The 20,971-nt window shown below is 54.5% G+C and overlaps 1 protein-coding gene across 3 annotated transcripts in view; it reads left to right on the top strand.

The window, feature by feature from the left end:
• ZC3H3 (zinc finger CCCH-type containing 3) overlaps positions 1-19,488 on the top strand; it is an 87,346-nt gene extending 67,858 nt beyond the window's left edge. For 2 of the 3 annotated variants that reach the window (XM_035713114.2, XM_025450357.3), the window contains 4 exons: positions 585-716; positions 15,976-16,160; positions 17,076-17,142; positions 19,059-19,488. In XM_035713114.2, coding sequence (XP_035569007.1) covers positions 585-716; positions 15,976-16,160; positions 17,076-17,142; positions 19,059-19,250 — 576 coding nt within the window. In that variant the 3' untranslated portion in view covers positions 19,251-19,488. Of the gene's footprint in view, positions 1-584; positions 717-15,975; positions 16,161-16,764; positions 16,902-16,971; positions 17,143-19,058 lie in introns of all 3 variants that reach the window. The other variant, XM_049092840.1, reaches the window with a different exon arrangement.
• The last annotated feature ends 1,483 nt before the right edge of the window (positions 19,489-20,971 follow it).

The raw sequence follows: 20,971 nt of genomic DNA, 5'->3' as shown, positions 1-20,971 counted from the left end.
TAGGCTTCCCTGGGTGGAATCAGGTCACAGCCCATGGACACTGCCAGGTGTCCAGGCCCTGTAGGCTGTTGCCCCACCTAGAGCCCCCATGCTCTGTCCCCATATCTTCCAGACACCAACCCCTCCATGGCCCCACTGCCTGGAAACTGGGCAGTCTCAGAGCAGGTAATAGGACACCTGGACCTGAGCCACCTGCAGGGGGATCTTCACCTGGACTGTGAGGGCGTGTGTGCCCTGCCTTCTGGGGAAACTGAGGACCTGCCTTTAGGGTGGGCAGCCCTCCCCTGGCATGGCCCAGGTGCCCTTGGGCCCTGATGGCTGCGCTCCTGCGGGCCAGCACTGGGTGCCCGTTTCTCCCTGGGGGGTGGGGGTCTCCAGCCAGTCTCTCTGTGGCTCATGCCTGGCCTTGGGACCCTCAGCAGGTCCTTCGAGTCCAGGTGTTTTATCTGTCAGCGAGGTATAGGCTCCTGACGCAGGGTTGGAGGGAGGTGGGGGTCGGTGAGCACTGGGCAGACTGGGCCCCTGTGCCAAAGGGAGCCACGGGAGTCTGCTAACCCTCACCACCGGTCCTCTGGCCCCCGCAGATGCCTGTGTGCTCCTACTTCCTGAAGGGGATTTGCAGCAACAGCAACTGTCCCTACAGCCATGTCTATGTGTCCCGGAAGGCGGAGGTCTGCACGGACTTCCTCAAAGGCTACTGCCCGCTGGGCGCAAAGGTGAGGGGCAGGGGTGGGCCGTGGGCAGCACCGGGCCCCCAGCAGTGGGCCAGTCGTGCACCTCAGTGCCTTCCTTGGAGCTCGAGTGACAGGGTGACGGGGGGTGGAAGTGGGCTAGGGCAAAGGGAATTAGGGAACTGGGTCCCGAGGGCCGCCTGTCACCCTCACCTGTCTGCGAGAATGCTGCTGTGGTGGGAAGTTCCCGACAGCTGAGGACAGCTGAGCACCTGGCTCCTTCCCTGCATAATTGCTATCCTGCTCTCTAGAGGGGACGCTGTCGCCCCTCCTCATCCCCACCCCCCCCACCCCCCGCCTGCAGGTGGGGCCCTGGGCTGGGAACCCCAGGACGGGCCTCTTTAGTCTCGGGGGCCCCAAGGGGGAGCCTGCTCGCCGGCGCAGGGCCTGCAGTCCGAATCAGGCTCCCTGGGCACCCCCAGTGGGCAGGGCGGCAGGGATGGGCCTGAGAGGGGGCACCCTGCCGACCCTCCCCCACTCCACCCCCACTTCACACCGTGGGGCCCAGGCCCATTCTTTCCCCACGTCCTCTCCCTCCTGCCACGAAGATGGGCTGGGCCCAGCCAGGCTTGGCAGAGCTGGCGGCCTGACCCGCAGCCAGCGGATCATCATGAAGGACACCCAGATCCCCGCAGGGGGCCCTCCCAGTGAGGCCGGGCCCAGGGGTGGGGTGGCGGGACCCCTCCACGCAGGCTGTGCGTGATCATTATAAGATATTCCAGCGTAAATGAAAATATCAAAGTGATATTTAAGTTGTGCTTCTATTAGCGGAAGTGCTTACTGCGTCCCTTTCGGCGTGTTGGCGCTGCGTGGCTGCCACATGATGGATAGCGGCTTGTAATTATATATGGGGGAAAGCGCTGAGCAGGCCAGATCCAGCGGGAGGGGAGGCAGCGGCCTGGGCCGGCGAGGGTTAATTTTATTCTCTAAATAATATAAAAAGTGCTGAGTCGTCGCCTTGTGCCTGATGTACAAGTCCTCAAACGGGCCCCAGAGAGTTTATAATATTCCACTGAATCAAGTGAAATTGTTAACCTTGCTTCATAAAGCCGTGGCTTGTTAAAGAGGCGCGCTCCCTTTTCTTGTGAATAATTTAGGCTAGGAGTAAATCTGCACTCCTTTCTGTCTTCGGGGGCCACACGGTGCCGCGGGACCTGCCGCTGGCCCCCAGCCCCTGGGCCATCTCCTGTCCTTCCCTCAGGAACATCCCTTCTGTCCCGCAGCCGCTCAGGACACATCGCCAAGTATGCTGTCCTTCCCTTGGGGGGCCTGACACCAGGTGACACGGCATTGCCCTGGGCTGTTTCTCCACCGTCCCAGCGAGGACTGTGCCCCCCGTAGCTACTTGACGGGGTGTCAGCTGGGGCTGCGCTGGTCCCCTCTCTGGGTGATGCCTGTGTTGAAGGAGACACTTGGAGACTCAGGAGGACCGCATTGTCACCTGCTAGTTTTCCTACCCCTGGGGGGTCTCGCGTGCCCCCTTCTCCTTCCTGGCACCCCTTCCTCCCCGTCTAGGCGTGTGTGCCGTGGACCTGGGGCTCCTGCTGTGCATGGGGGGCCACAGCCTGCCGTGCTCACCGTCTAGGTCAGCGCTCCGCGGCCCTCCATGTGTGTGGCAGGCACTCCTCCCACTCTGGCCCACCTGATGCCGCAGGCCGCGGGGGTACAGAACTGGGGGGCGCCCGTGTGCCTGTGGGCGTCACTCAGCCCTTGGCCATGGCCCTGCTGGTGCCCAGCGTGCGCTCTTCTTGTGCCTCGGCGGGCCTCCCTGTCCGTCCATCTCCTGCACGTCAGTGCACGGCCTGTGCAGGGTGCTCTGCTTGCTAGTGGGGCTCCTGGCATGCGCTGACTTGCTGGGGACGCCCCCTTCATGACCGCTCCTGTCCCCTAGCTCACCCTGCCTCATTGAAGCTCTCGTGTCCTCTGGACGTCACTCTTTGGCTTCAGGGTCACAGGCCGAGTTTCCGTGGCTGTCATCACCTGCTGACTTTGCCTGTGATGTCCTTCCTTCAGCTGAAATCCTTCCTGCGTTTTGTGGGCTGGGTCCTTCCAGAACGTTCCCCCTGTGGCCTTGTTCCTGGACCTGCCCCGTCCCAAGGCCACAAGGACTCTCCTCCGTCCTCCTCAGGCCCCAGAGCAGGGGCTCAGACCTCACCTGACCTGGTCCCCACCGCGTGAGGTCCACTGCACACCTGTTACCTCACCCCTCTGGACCTCTGCTTTTTGGGTAAAATTAGGCTAATGAGAGTCGCTGCTGCAGGAGGGGATGGGGACAATGAAGGCTTCATTTGCTGCCTTTTGAGCTGGCCTTGGGCAAGTGTTAGCTGTCGTTGGGTTGGCTTCCTCCACACAGTAGACCCTGTCCCCCAGAACTGCGGATGAGACACCCCTTCTCTCCTCTCTGCTTTGGGTGCCAGTTTTAAAGAGCCCAGCCTCGGGGAGGTCCAGTTCAGTGTCACCCGGTTCACGGCGCAGGCAGGGCTGTGTAGCCACCCCCGGCATCCAGTTTTGGAACACGTCCATCACCCCATGCCCTCCCTGCTCCCTTCGTGCTCAATCCCACCTGCTCCCCCCACACCCACCCAGCCAGACGTAGTGATCCACCCCTGCCTCCGTGCGCTGGGTTTTTCTGGACGTGCCCCCCACGGGAGTCCTGCAGCAAAGCTGTCCCGCCTGTCTAACGGGTTTCTGAGGGCCATCCAGTCGCATTCTGCACCAGGCCTACTTCCCACTTGGTGGCTGGACGGTGCTCCGGTGTGTGCAGAGACCACGTTGTGCTCATTCGGTGGTCAGCGGTCAGTGTGTGGACGTCTGACTGGATCTTGGTGAGTGCACAGGCTTCTGTCTCTCTGGGGTAGACCCCTGTAGGCGGGGCTGCCGGGTCACCTGGCAGCTGTAGGTAGGCCTCACTACCGGGCGCCAGGAGCCAGTGACGCTTTTGTTCTGTCACATGCTTGTCATTCGTTACCTGCCCCGGTGACCTCAGCCTCTCGGGGTGCAGGCGGGCTCACTGTGGCTTCATGTTGCATTCTCTGACAGCTAATGAGGTTGAACACTGTGCATTTATTGGCCGTTCCTTTTTTTTTAAAGATTTTATTTATTCATGAGAGACACAGAGAGAGAGAGAGAGAGAGGCAGAGACACAGGCAGAGGGAGAAGCAGGCTTCATGCAGGGAGCCCGACGCGGGACTCGATCCCGGGACCCCAGGGTCACATCCTGGGCTGAAGGCGGCGCTAAACCACTGAGCCACCCGGGCTGCCCCCACCTCCCCCCCCCTTTTTTTTAATTTTTTAAAAAAGATTGTATTTATTTATTCATAGAGACACAGAGAGAGAGAGAGAGGCAGAGATACAGGCAGAGGGAGAAGCAGGCTCCACACAGAGCGCCTGACGTAGGACTCGATCCAGGGTCTCCAGGATCACACCCTGGGCTGCAGGTGGCGCTAAACTGCTGCGCCACCGGGGCTGCCCTACCTCCCCCTTTTTTAATAGGCATCCTAGTGAGTATCTAGTTGTTTCAATTTGCATCTCCCTAAAGACTAAGGACGCAGCACCTTTTCATGTGCTTGTTGATCATTGGTACATCTTCTTTGCAGAAATGTCTGTCCACCTGTTTTGCCGATTTTTGAATGGGGTTATTTGGGGGTGTTTTGTTGTTAAGACTTTTTTATATGATCTGGAAAGTAAACCCTTATCAGGACACGATGTATGACTCTTTCCTCCCATTGTCTTTTCACTCTCTTGGCAGTGTATTCTGACACATAGAGTTTTTCATTGATTAAGTAAAATTTATCCTTTTTTTAAAAAAAGATTTTATTTATTCATGAGAGACACAGAGAGAGAGGCAGAGACACAGGTGGAGGGAGAAGCAGGCTCCCTGCGGGGAGCCTGATGTGGGACTCGATCCCGGGTCTCCAGGATCGCACCCTGAGCTAAAGTCAGATGCTCAACCGCTGAGCCACCAGGCATCCCGATCTCTTCTTTTTTTTTATTGCATGTGCTTTGGGTTTTATATCCAAGAAATACTTGTCAAACCCAATGTCAGCAAAGCTTTTCCCTATGTTTTTTCATAAGAGTTGAATAGTTTTCAGTTCTTAAGTTTAGGTTTTCGGTCCATTTTGAAAGTCCATTTTCGTACGTGGTATGAGATGAGGGCCCAGCATCAGTCTCCTGTGTGTGGGGAGTTTGCCCAGCATCATTTGCTGAAAAGGCTGTGCTTCCCCCACCTAATGGTCATGGCACTTTTGTTGAAAGTCCATTCAGACGCCTGGGTGGCTCAGTGGTTGAGCATTTGCCTTTGGCTCAGGGCATGTTCCCGGGGTCTGGGATCGAGTCCCGCATCGGGCTCCCTGTATGGAGCCTGCGTCTCCCTCTGCCTGTTCTCTGCCTCTCTCTCTGTGTCTCTCATGAATAAATAAATAAAATCTTAAAAAAAAAAAAAAAGTCCGTTCACCATAAATATGGTGGTTGGTTTCCAGGTGCTGTGTTCTGTTCCATGGGTCTCTATGTCTATCCTTAAGCAAGTATTTTGATTACAATAGCTTTATAATAAGTTTTGAAACCAGGAAATGTAAATCCCTCAATTTTTTTTCTTCTTTCCCAATATTATTTTGACTTGTCAGAGTCCTTTGAGATTCCATATGAATTTTAGGATGGATTCTTTTCCTTTTCCTTTTCCTTTTCCTTTTCCTTTTCCTTTTCCTTTTCCTTTTCCTTTTCCTTTTCCTTTCCAAAAGCTTTTAGGGATGCCTGGGTGGCTCAGTGGTTGAGCGTCTGCCTTTGGCTTGGGTTGTGATCCTGGGGTCCTGGGATCGAGTTCTGCGTCGGGTTCCCTGCAGGGAGCCTGCTTCTCCCTATGTCTCTGCCTTCCTCTCTGTGTCTCTCGTGAATGGGTAAATGAAATCTTTTAAAAAATAAAAAATAAATAAAGGCCTTTGGAATTTTGGTAGGGATTGCATTGAATCCGTAGATCACTCTGGGTGATAAAAGGAAGTCTTCCAGTCCATGAACATGGGATGTCTTTCTATGTATTTAGACCTTCATTTTTTTATTTCAGCAGTGTGTTACATTTTTTACCGTCTAAGGCTTCTGCCTCCTTGGTTAAATTTATTCCTGTAAATGTCTTCTATTTTTTTATGTTATTGTAAATGGAACTTTATTTCCCTTTTTAGATTGTTTGTTGCAAGTATGTAGTAATAAGTTGATTTTATGTGTGTGTGTTGTTTTTATTTTATTTTATTTATTTATTTATTTATTTATTTATTTATTTATTTTGTGTGTGTGTATGTGTGTGTGTTGTTTTTATAATTGGAATTTTACTGACTACATATCTTAGCTCTGACAATTTTTTGTGGCTTCTTTAGGGTTTTCTCTATATAAGATCATGTCACCTGCTAACAGAAATAATTTTCTTCCTTTTAAATTTAGATTTTAAATATATTTTTAATATTTACTTAGCCTAATTGTTCTCGTTAAAATTTCTAGTACTATGTTGAATAAAAGTGGCAAAGGGGGGCATCCTTGTCTGGTTCTTTATCAGAGGAAAAGCTTTCAGTCTTTCACCATTGAGTGTGATTGTTAGCTGTTGGCTTTTTACATATGATTTTTATCTTGTTGAGGGTGTTCCTTTCTATTCCTAGTTTATTTGGTGTCTTTATCATAAAAGGTGTTGAATCTTGTCAAATCTTTTTTGCATCAGTTGAGATGATCACACAGTTTTCTTCTTCCCTCATTCTGTTAATGTGGCCAATCAGTCACGTGGACCACCTTGAATAACAGTTATGTTGGGTGATTTTTATATGTTGACTATCCTTGCATTCTAAGAATAAATCCCACTGCTGATTTCAGTTTCTAGTATTCTGTTGATGATTTTTGCATCTATATTTATGAGGAATATTGATCTCTAGTTCCTTTCTTGTAGTATCTTTGTCTGGTTTTGGTATCAGGGTAGGGCTAGCCTCACAGTTTGGCCATTTAGAGTTAGGAAGGATTCCTTACTCTTCAGTTTTTTGGAAGAATTGAGAAGAATAGGTGTTCATTCTTCTTTACACATTCAGTAGAATTCACCAGTGAAGCCCTCTGATCTTGAGATACTCTTTATTGGGAGGTTTCTTTTTCTTTCTTTTTTTTTTTTTTAGATTTTATTTATTTATTCATAGAGACATAGAGAGACAGAATGAGAGGCAGAGACACAGGTAGAGGGAGAAGCAGGCCCCATGCAGAGAACCTGATGTGGGACTCAATCCCGGGTCTCCAGGATCACACCCTGGGCTGTAGGCGGTGCTAAACCGCTGTGCCACCAGGACTGCCCTATTGGGAGGTTCCTGATTACTGATTCAGTCTCCTTACTATATAGAGAGCTAGTCGGAGTTTCTCTTTCTTCTTGAGTCAGTTTTGGTAGATTGTGTATCTCGATGAATTTGTCCATCTCATCTAAATTGTTAAAATTATGTTTGTAGAATTGTTTGAAGTTTGCCCTAATTATCCTTCTGATGTCTGTAGTGATCTCTGTTTCGTTCCTGATATTGGAAATTTGTGACTTTTATCTTTTTTTCTTTGTTTGTTTTGCTAGAGGTTTGTCAATATTAATTGATCTTTTTAAAGGGCCAGCTCTTTGTTTCATTGATTTTTCTCTTATTGTTTTTTTTGTTTGTTTGTTTGTTTTGTTTTGTTTTGTTTTGTTTTCTTGATTTCTGCTTGTATCATTTCTGTTTCTTACTACTGCTTTAGGTTTATTTTGCTCTCCCCCCCCCCCCCCCAGGGTCTTGAGGTAGGAGTTAGACTATTGATTTAAAATTTTTCCTCTTGGGACACCTGGGTGGCTCAGGGGTTGAGCATCTGCCTTCAGCCCAGTGCGTGATCCTGCAGTCCTGGGATCGAGTCCCGCATCAGGCTCCCTGCATGGAGCCTGCTTCTCCCTCTGCCTGTGTCTCTGCCTCTCTCTGTGTGTCTCTTATGAATAAATAAGTAATATCTTTTAAATATTCTTTTCCTAAAACAAATTAAAAAATAAAATAAAATAATTTTTTTTTCCTTTTATGTATGAATTTAGTTAGCTGGGTCCTATAAATTTTGAGATATGTTTTCATTTAGTTTTGGTTGTTTTTTGTTCGTTGTCTCTCCTTGCCTCCCTTTGAGACTTTCTTTTTGATTCACATATTATTGTTTGATTTCCAAGTGTTTGGATATTTTCCTGTTATCTTTCTGTGAGTGATTTCAAGTTTGAGTCTATGATGGTAGAGAATATACCCTGTATGATTTTAATTATTTTAAGTTTTTTGGGCTTTGTTTTATGGACCAGGATATGCTTGGTATATGTTCTATGTGCACTTGAAAATATACACTCCACTCTTGTTGCATACAGTGTAATGCTTTATAAATGTTGATTAGGTTTTGCTGGGTAAGGGCTTTTTTTTTTTTTTTTTTTAGTTGTTCTCTGTCCTTGCTGATTTTCTATTTAGTTGTTCAATCAGTTGTTGTGAGAGGGAACTTGAAGTCACCACCTGTAATTTTGGACTTGTTTCTTTCTCCATATCTCTCAGCTTTTACTTCATGTATTTCATAGCTCTCTTATCTTGCACATGTAAATTTCAGATTGCTCTGTCTTTGATAGATATTGATCTTTTTATCATTATAAAGTGTGCCTCCCTGTCTGTAATTTTTTCCCTTCTAAGTCTGCTTTATGTGGTATTAATATGGCCATTCCTGCTATCTTTTGATCAGCATTTGCATGATATAACTTACTTCCATCCCTTTGCTTTCAACTTACCTGTCGCATTATATTTGAAGTACCTTTCTTGTAGACAGCAGATATTTGGGTCATGTTTTAAAATTTACTTTGCCAATCTCCATCTTTTATTTGGTATATTTAGGCCATTTACACTTAATGTAATTATTGCTATGCTAGGGCTTACATCTGCAATTTGACTTCTGATTAGTGTCTGGTTTTTGTTCTTGATGTTTTTCACTTCTGTCTTAGGGGTTACTTGAACAATTTTAGAATTTTGTTTTGATTTATCTGTTAGTACTTTTGAGTGTGTATATATTTCTGCATAGCTTTTCTAGTGGTTGTACTAAGCATTCTGTTGTATAACCATAGCTTACCCCTGGTGTTGTCATTTTCCAGTACAGGTGAAGAGTGAAACCGCAGCTACCTTTCTGTGTCTTTACCCCTTACCCATCTGTAACTGCCTTACATATCTCTTCCACAGACATTTAGAACCACAACAGACCCTGACCATTTTTGCTTCAATAATCAAACATAATTTAGGAGACCCAAGAAACATCTGGTACATTTGCCCATGTATCTCAGTCTGCCTTTCTGTTGTTCCAGAGCTTTGTCTTTTATTGTTTCCTTACTGTCTAGAGAACCTACTGTAGCCATTTCTAGAGCAGGTCTGCTCATGACCAATTCTCTCGGTTTTCCTTCATCTAAGAATGTCTGGATTTCCCCACATTCTTGAAGGATATTTTTTACTGACTGTGGGTTTCTGAGCTGATAGGTCTTCCCTTTGAGCACTGGCCCCAGCGGTGCTTAAGGAGAGATCCACTGCCATTTGAACTTTGCCCCCCACAGGTAGTGTCATTTCTCTCTGGCTGTTTGGAGGATTCTTTGTAGCTTTTACAAGTTTGACTGGTGCATTTGGGGGGGAATTTCTTTGCTTTTTTACTGTTTGGGGTTTACTCAACTTCTTGAATCTGTAGGGTTATGTTTTTTTGCCAAGTTTGGGACATTTTCAGCCATTACTCTTGTACTCTTTCTTCTCTCCTTCTATAGCTCTGATGCATGGATGGGACATTTCCACAGGCCCTTGAGATACTCTCCATGTTTGAAAGTCACTCAGATTGGTTAATTCTGTCATTCTGTCTTCCCGCTCACAGAATCTTTCCTCTGTACCTCCCTTCTGCTGTTGAGCCCATACACTGAGGTGGTTATCTGTTTTGTTTTCAGTTATTGTACTTTTCAGTTATAAAATTTCCATTTGGTTCTTTATGTTTTTTTTCTTAGTTGAGACTTTCTATGTTTTCATTGTTTCCAACATGTTTTTAATTGCTTGTTAAAACACATTTATGGGAAAAAAAACACATTTATGGGGGAGCCTGGAGCGCTTGGTCAGTGGAGTGTGCAACTCCTGATTTCAAGGTTGTGAGTTTGAGCCCTGCTTTGGGTGTAGAAATTACTTAAAAATAAAATAAACACATTTGTGGTATTCCTTTAAAATCGTTGTCAAAAAACTCCCAACACCTCTGTTGCCTCGTGCACTGATTATCTGGAATTCCATTCGGTTTGAGGTCTTACCTTTTTCTTTTCTTTTTTTTTAATTTTTTTAGAAGATTTTATTTATTTATTCATAGACACAGAGAGAGGCAGAAACACAGACAGAGGGAGAAGCAGGCTCCATGCAGGGAGCCCAATGTGGGACTCGATCCCGGGTCTTCAGGATCACACCCCTGGCTGCAGGTGGCGCCAAACCGCTGAGCCATCGGGGCTACCCAGGGTCTTACCTTTTTCTAGTATGATGAGTCATTTTTTATTGAAACCTGGACATTTTGACTGTTGTGTTTGAGGGTCTGGATCTTATTTAAACCATCTTTTTCAGCTGGTTTTCTGTGATACCATGGGTGTCTCATCCTTGCCAGGTGGAGGTCCACATCCAGGTCTCCCACTTGGCCTCCACTGACACCTGAGGAACGGCTTCCCTAGTCCTCTTGGGTGGGTGGTAGTCCCTGATTGGAAGGGGAAGGTCCTGCTTCTTCAGGACCTACTGTGGCACCACCCTAGCAAGGCAGGGAGGGATGCTGGGGGCCAGGTCTCCCCACCCAGTCTTTGCTAGCCTGAGTAGGGTGGGGTCACAGTGTTTTGAGGCTTCTTGCTGGCTGGACTACCCTCTATCTGCACCTGTTGACACATCCAGGTTGCTTCTTCAGCCCCAAGTCAGGAATGATAAAGCAGAAGGAAGTCCCAGGGACCCACTTCTACATTGGTCCCTAGGTCTCTTAGAGAACCTTCCTGTGGTTGTCACGTGTGTAGCACCCAGTGCCCCCAGCTACCTGCCTCTGCTGCCTCCTCTGGGTGCTTATTCACTATTTAGGGCCCAGCACAGAGAATCCTGTGCTGTGACATTTCCTGTGTTTGATAAACTTATTGTTTGTAATAATTGTGGATTTACTGAAAAGAGGGAGAGTAGCATGGCACATTCCTGCCAGCCTGACTCCAGGGTCTGTCTGCACTCTGTCCAGTTTCCCACTAATTTCCGTTTTCTGTTCTGGGGTAGCCATTGGATATGGTTATTAGCATTTTGGAATGAGTGACTGTGAGGCCTTGACCCAAGTGACTGCAGGAAGGGACGAGGATGGGTGGCTTCGGGGATGTTCAGAGGGAGAGTGGTTGGGCATAGTCAGAGGAGGGACAGAGAGAGAGGGGATCCGGGACCATCTCCAAGGTGCGCAAGGGGTAGCTTTGATGTGGGAGGGTGGGGAGGCAGTTGGTGAGTCACTGGGGACCTTGGTGAACCACCCCACTTGTGTTGCTGGCAATAGAAGTGGGACCCGGCCCCCAGAAGGGACAGGCGGCATGGCACCTGCATTGGAGGCTACTGTAGATGAGCTAGATGGAAAATTTTGACCAAGGGAGAGCGCTGTGGAGACACAGAGTGCCTGGCCTGGAGCAGGCCGCCAGTGGGAAAGGGCCCTGGGAGCCCCATTGGCTCTGGGGGCAAGCACAGGTGGGCATCGCGGTTGGGCCTGGCCTCCCCTCTCTGGGAGGTGCTTCATGGGGGGCAGGCTGGCATCTTGGGGAACCGTCTGTGTCACAGGCTCCATGGGTGGCCTGTGGGGATCAGGGCTTTAGCGTGTGTCTTCAGCAAGGCGCAGGCCACGGGTCTGGAGGGAGGCTGTCAGCCGTGGTGCACTCTGGAGACAGTTTCCAGGTGGCTTATGCCTGTTCACACTTGTGGACTGGTTTTCTTGACAGCACTTGGTGGTGACATTCAACATCCTTTTTCCTCTTTGAACAGTTGCAGGACAAGAAGTTACTTCACTGTATTTTTTAATTTGCCTTTACTGGACTCACGGCTCAGGGAGGCCAAACGCCTTCCCTGTGTTTAAACCTTTTGGACCTTTCCTTCTGAAAAACACTTGGGGTTCTGTTGGTCTTCTTAGGTGCAAGTGGGAGCAGTTTTCCACTGGATTGGTTTTTTTTTTGCTGATTCACAGGAAATTTATAAAGTATGAAATATAAGTATGAACAGAAAAATACATCAGATATTCTGGACATTAGCCTTTTGTCAGTCCTAGAAGTGGCAAATATCTTCTTCATGGTTTATTTTGAAGAACAGAAGTTCTTGATTATAATGGAAATGGTTTTACTGGTCTTTGCTTACAGCGGGCACCCTTGTGTCTTGTAGGCAAACTCTCGCCACTTTCCAGAAGCCCCGTGGGCTGGCCCTTCCCACGTGGGCCTGTCTCCTTTGTTCCAGGTGTCTGGTGTGAGGTCAGGGTGCCTTGCAGTGGAAAGCCCGGGACCCGCGGGGCTGCAAGCGGCTCCCCTGAGGTGGGGCCCTCGGCTCCCCCTGTGTACCTAGAGCCGGGCCTGTGGCCTGGCTAGTGTTCCCTCCCCTCATCCTTCTCACCGCCGCTGTCACCACCCCTGCTCCCTCGCCTTCCAGAGCTCTATTGTAGATCCAGTGTAAGTAAAACAAAAAAAGTTGGAAATTTGATTAAAATTGTCCTAAATAGTGTCTCTGTTCGGTGAGACTTGGTCCCGTCTTCCTGCCCAAGAGCAGGCATCTGGCTCCGGTCACACAGGCCACTTCTCGACGCCACTCACTGAAGTGCTTTGTCTTTGTGAGACTTGTTGCTGTCTTTTTTATTATTATTATAAATAACATTTTCAGATTGTATTTTTTCACTGTTCATTGGTAGACATGCAATTCTTTATACTGACGTTGTCTCCAGGAGCCCAGCTAAACTGTATTAGTGATGGTTACAGTGAACCCAGACTCTCCGACTCTCGGACTTCCTACATAAACAGGTATTTTGCAGATAAGGGCCACTTTCCCTCCTTGGAACACAGATGTGTTTTCTTTCTCTTTGCTGCCTCGGCGCTAACTAGTGATGGTTGTGGGCTTCTTGCCTTTCCCCCGGGGTGAATGATGCTTTCTGGAAGGTTCTTTTAAGAAACTCTTTATACTGGGGCGCCTGGGTGGCTCAGTGGGTTGAGTGTCCCAACTCTTGATGTGGTCTCAGGTCATGATCTCGGGGTCATGGATCGAGCCCTGCATCAGGCTCTGTGCTGGGGAGGGGGTGTCTGCTTGAGACCCTCTGTCTCCCTCTCCCTCTGTCCCTCCCCCAGTGTACTCTCTCTAAAATAAATAAATCTTTTTTTTTTTTTAAATAAACCCTTTATCTTAAACTAAGGTAGTTCAATCAGTAATCTGCTAAACTTTGAATTAGTGCTGAATTTATTAAACACTTTTCGTATCTAATGAAGTGATTATACGATTCCACCGTGTGGTCTGTCAATGAGCCGATTTCTGCTCGTTGACCCTCCCCACTCCTGAGGTAAAGCCAGCCTAGTCCTGCGGTACTCTACGCCCGAATCCCCAGGCATGCGTGAGGACGGCCAAGTGTTGCTCAGTGATCTCACCTGCTCGGGTGCTGCCCTCAGGGTTGCTCCAGCCTGCAAACGGGCTTGAGGAGCGCCCACTCTGCCCCGGGCCGTGCACCGGTTCCCGCACGGTGGGCTCCTTGGACCTCTGGGAGAACCCACAGTAAGACCCTGGGCTGCGCTCACTCTGACTCCCATTCACTTGTGGTCCTGGAAACATTCACTCGGGTTCTGTTTCTCTCCTGACAGGGTTTCTGGAACTTGTCAGTTCCATCCGTGTTTTCAGGTTCACTGGCATAAAGTTTGTTGGTGATGTCACGCTGGGGCCGTTTCTCTGCGGCATGGACCGTCAGGGCACATCCGTTCTAATGCTGCTGTGTCCCTCTTCTCTCTGATTCATCGTATTGGACAAAGTTATTAATCTCTTCCACGAACCGACTCTTTGCCCTTTTGGTTTTTGCTGTTCTTTTGTTACTTCATTTTATTTCTGTTCTTACCTTGTATTTCCTTCCCTCTGCTGAGTGCTGAGCGTGGGTCATCCTGCTGCTCCCCCCAAATGCAGAGTGCCCCCCCCCCAGCTAACAGAGCCCCAGCGCTTCTCACCATTGTTTCCTATTTGACCCGGCAATTAGTAGTATCTTTCTTAATTTCTGGGCCTTTCAGGGATTTCCTGGGGCTTCTGTTTGGTGGTTTGGCTTTGCCCTTTCCTTAGCGGGTCGGGTCTACGTGAAGATGACAGGCCTTTGGAATTGGGAGACTCTGTTTGTGTCCCGTGTGCTTCCGAGCAGACGTGGGCCATCATTGTGCTGCCTCGTCAGTTCCTGGATGATTCGAGGTCCTCTTTACATCTGACCCCAGATGTTGGCTGTTCTAGTTCAGAGCAGCACCGTCCAGTAGGAAGACCTGCCAGACTCGAACCCCGTGTGAGATTTCAAGTGTTCTAGTAGCCACCTTAAAAGAGTAAAAACAGAACAGATGAAATGAATTTTAGTTACTCTGTCTCATGTTTCAACATGCAATCGGGGAGGAAACCTCACTGTGGCCTTTCACTCTCTCCCGTCTTCACTAAACCTGTGTTCCCGCCTTGGCTCGGGACAGCACAGGTCCAGGCACCCGCCTCCGTCTCTCAGCATGTGCTTGGCATCCGGGGACCTGGCTGTTGGAGGATCCTGCTGGCAGCGGGTCTCCTCTTGTCCAGTGCCAGGCCCTCTCCACCCACGCAAACTGCCCTCCTTCCCCAGCAAGACCCTACCCACTGGGCCCACGGCCCACGCTTGCCGCGGTGCCTCAGTACCTCTGTGGGTGGGCCCCACGAGGCTTCAACCCCATGTGGAGGGCATAGGCAATTGAGCACGTGAGCAAGCATTAGCCTTCTCTCGGGGGCAGGGGTGGGTCTGGTGTGGGGGTGCAGTGGGTGTTCAGGGGTCCTGCTGCCTGCCCAGTTGGCCCTGCTGTTTCCACACCAGCCCCCATGCACCAGTGTGAGGAGCTTCTAGCCTCCTGGTGACAGCGAGGGGGGCAGGTGTAAGGCCACAAATGGGGCCAGTGCCCAGATTCTGCTCCAAGAAGGGGCACATGCCCCATGGGGTCCTCAGCCAGGCTCTTTGTCCTGGGTGCTGGGAACAGGACCAAGATTGGGACTCTGGGGACAAGTTCCCAGGAGGGAGGTTTCGGGGCTTGGTGAGAAGTGGTTCAGCTGGTGCACAGCCCCAGTATTGGGTGTGAGCGCTGCAGCACCCAGGCTGGTTTTATTTATTTATTTTTTTTAATTTTTATTTATTTATGATAGTCACACACACACAGAGAGAGAGGGAGTGAGGGGCAGAGACATAGGCAGACGAAGAAGCAGGCTCCATGCACCCGGAGCCCGACGTGGGACTCGATCCCAAGTCTCCAGGATCACGCCCTAGGCCAAAGGCAGGCGCCAAACTGCTGCACCACCCAGGGATCCCCCCCAGGCTGGTTTTAAACTGAGCTCTGGGTAGGATTGGTGGGCACTCTACAGTGGTTCTTGTCTGGGACTGTGTCTCCCGTTGCCTGGTCCAGCATGAGGGGCTGGTGGAGATCTGACGACCCCTCCCCTGGAACGGCCTCAGGCAGGATATGGGTGCATGGCAGGCCTGTAAAGGGGCCTATCACTCCCTCAAGCTCCCACCCCCGGAAGCAGATGGGCCAAGGAAAGGCAGGCCGTGGGCAGAGCTCCGTGGTTCCCTGTGGCCCTGGTGGGCAGAGCTGAGGCCTCGTGTTGCACCAAGCACCTGCTGGATGGCGCGCCCCACAGTGGGTATAATTAGCCACCATGACAGGTGTGGTGGATCGGGTGTGCCGCTGGCCTCAGCTGACCTGGGCACCCCTGGGCTTGAAGCCTAAACCCCATGCAGTGAGGTCCCCCGGGCACTGAGCCTCTGTCCCCGTCTTCTGCTAGGATGGGTGGGCTGCAGTCAGGAATCCCCATGGCAGCTGAGCGAGACCCCTAGGCCAGCCTGGTCCCTGTCTTCAGTCCAGGCCCAGGGCCCACCAGGCAGTGCTGGCACCACCAGGGTGGCGCCCTCACCGTGCTGATTGCTCAAGGGGTGTGGATAGGAGGGGGCGCAGGCCACTCTGGGCTCACCCCGCTGACCCTCTTCCCTCCCACAGTGCAAGAAGAAGCACACGCTGCTGTGCCCTGACTTCTCTCGCAGGGGCACCTGCCCCCGGGGTGCCCAGTGCCAGCTGCTCCACCGCAACCAGAAGCGCCTCGGCCGGCGGGCAGCCTCAGCCCCAGCCTCGGAGCCGGGTAGCGCGCCTCCCAGGAACAAGGCCTCCTCCAGCCATGGACCCAGGTGACAGGGACAGTGGGTGCCGTGTGGGTAAGCTCCAGGAATTGTCTGGAAGCAGCCCCTCCCTGCTCTCGGCTTCTCATGGGGAGCCTCTCGCCCCTTCCTAGCTCTTAAGGCTTCAGACCCCAAAAGAAACCTCAGTTCAGAGTTGAGGCTCAAGTGACCCCTAGAGGTGCCCACCGGACGTCCCCAGGCTGGACAGAGCTGAGGACGTCCCCAGCCCAGACCAGCCTCTGTGGAAGCATGGGGCTCCGCAGCTACCCCCAGCTACCTCCGCAGCTCCCACTCCCCAGCAGAGGGAGGCTCCTGGGTGATGCTCGTGGCTGGGGCCCCACGGTGTGCTCACCGGTCTTGTGAGTGGGGTGCTGAGAGCAGGGTCAGGGAGGAGCGGGGTTCCCTGGCCGGGCTTGCCCCGCTGCTTCGGGCCAGAGGCTGCGTGTCATCACCAGCCTGTCCTCTGGGGTCAAGGGCTGGCCTCAGAGCCGGATGGCGGTGCCCCGTGGCTGCTGGGACAGGTGCCGCGCAGCTGGTCGCCAGCGCCCTCTGGACCCCAGCCCTGCCGAGCAGCTGCCCACCCTCACACTTCTGCCCCCTTCCTTTCCTGCAGGAAGTCCTCGGCTGCCCAGCGCCCCACCAGACAGACGCCCAGCTCCCCTCCCTCCTCCCCTCGGGTGTTAGCTGCAGCCTCGGGCTCCCCCCTGTCATCAAAGCCACCTCCCTCTTCCCCCTCTCCCTCCTCCCCCCTTTCCCCTCCCTCCTCCTCCTCCCCCTTCTCCCCCTCCCCCCCCCTTCTCCCCCTCCCCTTCCACCCCCTCCCTGTCCTTGGACCAGGAGGAGCTGTCTCTCCAGGAGGAGGCTGCCTCGCCAGCGACGGGCTCCGGCAGCCTCTCCAAGCTGCCCTCCTTCATCTCCCTGCAGTCCTCGCCGAGCCCAGGAGGCCAGCCCAGGGCCCGGACCCCCAGGAGCCCCCCAGCCAGGGACTCAGGTAGGTAGCATGGCCCTGGGGGCCCGGCGTGGCACAGCCAGGGGCTCTTCTTTCAGTGCCCACCTCAGACCCCCCGGGTCAGAATTCGCAGGTGGGGCCTGGATGCTGTGTGAGCGGCCGGCACAGGCTGGGTGCCGCTGGCCACGTCCCCCGCTGGCAGGTGCGCGCCTCCCGGGGCAGAGCTGGCCGACGTGCGAGCACAGCCGCGGCCACGCGCAGACCACCCCAGCCGAGGGCTGATTTAATTAGAAAGCACCCATTTCTGTTAATTTGTTCTGGAAGATCACTGCGCGCTCCTGGAGAGAACAGATGTTCCCTCTCCCCTGATGAACATTTGGGGCTTGGTAAATGGCTCCACTCAGCCTTGTTTAGGAGAGAAAAGAGGATTTTATGGCTGCAAACGACCCTTTCTGTAAACATTTTACAGCTCTCCGCGCGTTTGAGTGACGATAAACCCCACGCAGCTCGGCGGGCTGCAAATTTGCGACCATACGGCTATCATTTTATTGTCATATTTCACGGTCGTAACGTTAATGGAAGATGCTTGCCGCAGCCTTCTCTAACGGCTCCGCTGAGCACACTCAAACGCCTGCCTCCGAGGGGCTGGGCCGGCGCCCGTGTGCGGCCCCCACTGCGGGGCGCAGAGCTGCAGCCAGGCCTCCACCTGCCGCCGGGACTAGGGCAGCAGCCCCCTCCATCTGGGCGGGCCTCCGGGGGGCGGGGAGCAGGTGCCCCCCAGGCAGCCAACCCCAGAGTCACTGGAGGCCAGCAGGGTGGGCAGGGCCCCGGGGGCTACAGAGCCCCCCCCCCCCCTCCCGAGCCTTCATTTCCTGCTCGGGCCTCCCCCGACCGGCCAGGGCCCAGAGCCGGAGGGGCAGGCGGAGGAGGGCCTGGGAGGGCTCTGGGGCAGGAGGCCTGGAGCCCCTGCTGGGCCTGGCTCTGAGCTCTGGCCTGGCCAAGCAGATGACGGGAGTCCTCTGTCCTGTCCTGTCGTGGGGTCCCAGGGGAGAGGCGGGCTCTCAGGGAAATGTGGATGGTGCCATGCCATGGGCAGCCACATGGAGGCATCCGTGGTCAGTGGGGAGCCAGCCGGAGAGGTGGCCTGAGTATTCACAGCACAGGAGAGGCGCTGAGTCCCAGCGTGCGTGGGGCCCCCAGGTGGAGCCCCCCCTTGGACTGGACTTTCTGTCCTCAGGCCCCCTGCTCTGCTGCGGGAAGCCCTCCTTGCCCCTCCTGCCCCCCCTGCCCTCCTGTGCCCCCCTTGCCACCCCCTGCCCCGCCTGCCCCCCAAAACCCTCTCCTGCCCCCTCGCCCCCAGCCCCTCCTGCCCTCCTGCCCCCTGTCCTCCTGCCCCAGCCCCTCCTGCCCCCAAAACCCTCTCCTGCCCCCTCGCCCCCAGCCCCTCCTGCCGCCCAAGCCCCCCTCCTGCCCCTGCCCCCTGCCCTCCTGCCCCCTGCCCTCCTGCCCCAGCCCCTCCTGCCCCTCCTACCTCCAGGCCCTGTCACTCTGTACAGGCACCAGGTCCCTCCCACCCCTGCCCAGCAGCTGCTCCCGTGCCCTGGCTCCTGAGGTTGAAGGCACAGTGCAGCCGCCAGGTGTGCGTCTGCAGCCTTGCCGCAGGTGTGAGTGTGCGCCCTGTGTCGGGCCTGCGCGGGGCCAGCACCTGGTATTTAAGCCCCGCACAGGCTGTTGCGGCTCCCGCGTGTGACCCGGCCTGCGCTGCTGGACCTGTGCTGCTGGACCGCGGGACCTGCGGGATGGGAATGGGCAGGCAGGGGGCGGGAGGGCTGCTGATGAAGCCACCCCCCCCCCGCCCCCTGCAGGCCTGGGCCTGACCCAGAAGCTTTGGTAGTGGGGGGGTATTCCTCCCCGGCTGGGGGGTTCCCAGCACCTGACCTTTGCCCCTCTCGGAACAGGGAAGACTCTGCACATCAAGCCCCGTCTGTGAGGGCCCGGGGGGCCAGCCTGTGCCTACCTCAGCCCCTCGTTCCTGGAGACAAGGAGGCTCCGCCTGCCACTGCCCCAGAGGAGGGGCCGCCTGCCACCGAGTCCCCCCCCTGGGGCCCCGGGGTTGTTGCTCTGCCCGCCTGGCTCTCAGTCTTCCGTGACCAGTGTGGGCCCCGGGCTCGCCGTCTCCGTGGGCCCGCTCTGCCCAGCCAGCCCCTTGCCCACCGCCCACCCCGGGTCCTCAGCCCCACACCCTCCACACAACCCAGCCTCCCGCCAGGCCTGCGCCCACTGTGGGTGCAGCAGCAGCTGTGCAACGTACCCCACCTTCCCCCAGGACTCCTGCCAGGCTCCCTGGTGGGTGTTTTATGTTCAGCAATAAAGATTCTGTCCTGTGTCTGCCTGGCTCTTCTGGCTGCTGTCGCGTTGCCACCCGGCCCTGCTGCACACCCGCCCGGACGGACACACTTGCCCACAGACCCCAGAGGCGCCCCCCCGACGAGGGGACCTGGAGGCCTGGGCTTTGAGGGGTGCCTCGCAGAGGAGGAAGGGCTGGCCACAGGCCCTTGGCGGCCACAAGGGCCCTGGGCAGGATCGTCGGCTGTCCTCCCCGCTGCCTGAAGCGCTCAGAGGGTTGGGCACAGCCTGTTTCCCCGTGGCCAAGCCCACGTGACTTGGTGAGAGGCCCAGGAGGTGGTCCAGGGGACGTGTTGGATGCGACGGACTGGGCCAGGGTCCCCCAGGCTAAGGTTCCTGACCCAGCCCCTCCTCTGGGTGTCTTGGGACAGTGGCTGGGCCAAGGACTAGGACGGAGGGTGGGCGGGGCCAGCTTCTCTAGGCGCACACCCCCCACGCCGGAGCATCTGCACCGCTCAGGGGCCCGGGACAGATCCTGGGAGGCCAGGGCCAAGGCCTAGGGGGGGCACACGGCCATTCCGGGTGTTCTGTGCCACTGCACGCCCGAGCATGGGCCTGCTGCTGCCTGGAGTTGGGTCCACCGCCCGACCGCCCCTCCTCCGCCTGTCCCTTGCGGGCCAGGGGGTGCAGCCCCGGGCCACTGCCCGCACAATGTCCTCTCGCCCCTTGGCCAAAGCGGATCCCTCCTCGGCCCCGGCCACATCCCCGGAGGCCACGATGAGGATGGGGGGTGGGGGGGATCCTGCTCCCTGCCAGTCCAGGTCCGGGAGGGGTGGCATCGCTGTGCCAGCCCCAGAGATGATGGGTTCCAGGGCTGGTTCATCGCAAGGAGCCCGGCCAGCGTCTGTGGCCGCAGATGGCCAGCCGAGAACAAGACGTCCACCTGGACAGATGGACGGATGGAGAGACACCCCTGCTGGGCAGCCTGCTGTGAGCTGTGGCCCCCCCAGGCCCTCCCCCCGCGCGGCCTCCCTGCCCTGCCATTCAGGGTGAACACACCCACCACGGGCTGCTGGGTGCACTGGGGGGCTCCCCACAGTCTGGGGGCAGCTGGACGGCCCCCAGCCTGCCCGCCCGGTGCAGGAAGCCCCCCCACCTGCCGTGGGCCAGCAGGGAGGCCTCGGGGAGGGCTGGCACTCGGGGAAGCGGGAGGTGCCCGGCCAGTGGTTGTGGGCCCGGGCCTAGCTTGCCCACACTCCCCGCGACCCATCGGGGGACCTCGCAGACCTCGGGGTCGGTGCGGTCAGGGTCTGCCCCTGAGCAGGGAGGGGGTGGCCCCCTGGGCCGAGCACGCCCACTGGTCACTCTGGCTTCTCGAGCCCAGGAGCAGGCCAGCAGAGACCCTCGGGGATGAAGTGCTGGTCACCTCTGCCACACCTGGGCCCACCCCGACTGACCAGGGTGCCGCTGGGGTGACGTGGATTCCGGGCAGAGCCTCTGGCCTTTGTCGAGAGCGCAGCATGAA

This window comes from Canis lupus, chromosome 13 (genome assembly GCF_003254725.2).
Source record: "Canis lupus dingo isolate Sandy chromosome 13, ASM325472v2, whole genome shotgun sequence".
NCBI lineage: Eukaryota > Metazoa > Chordata > Mammalia > Carnivora > Canidae > Canis > Canis lupus.
Note: the sequence above shows the minus strand (reverse complement) of the source record. Positions and strands in the feature narration are given on the sequence as shown.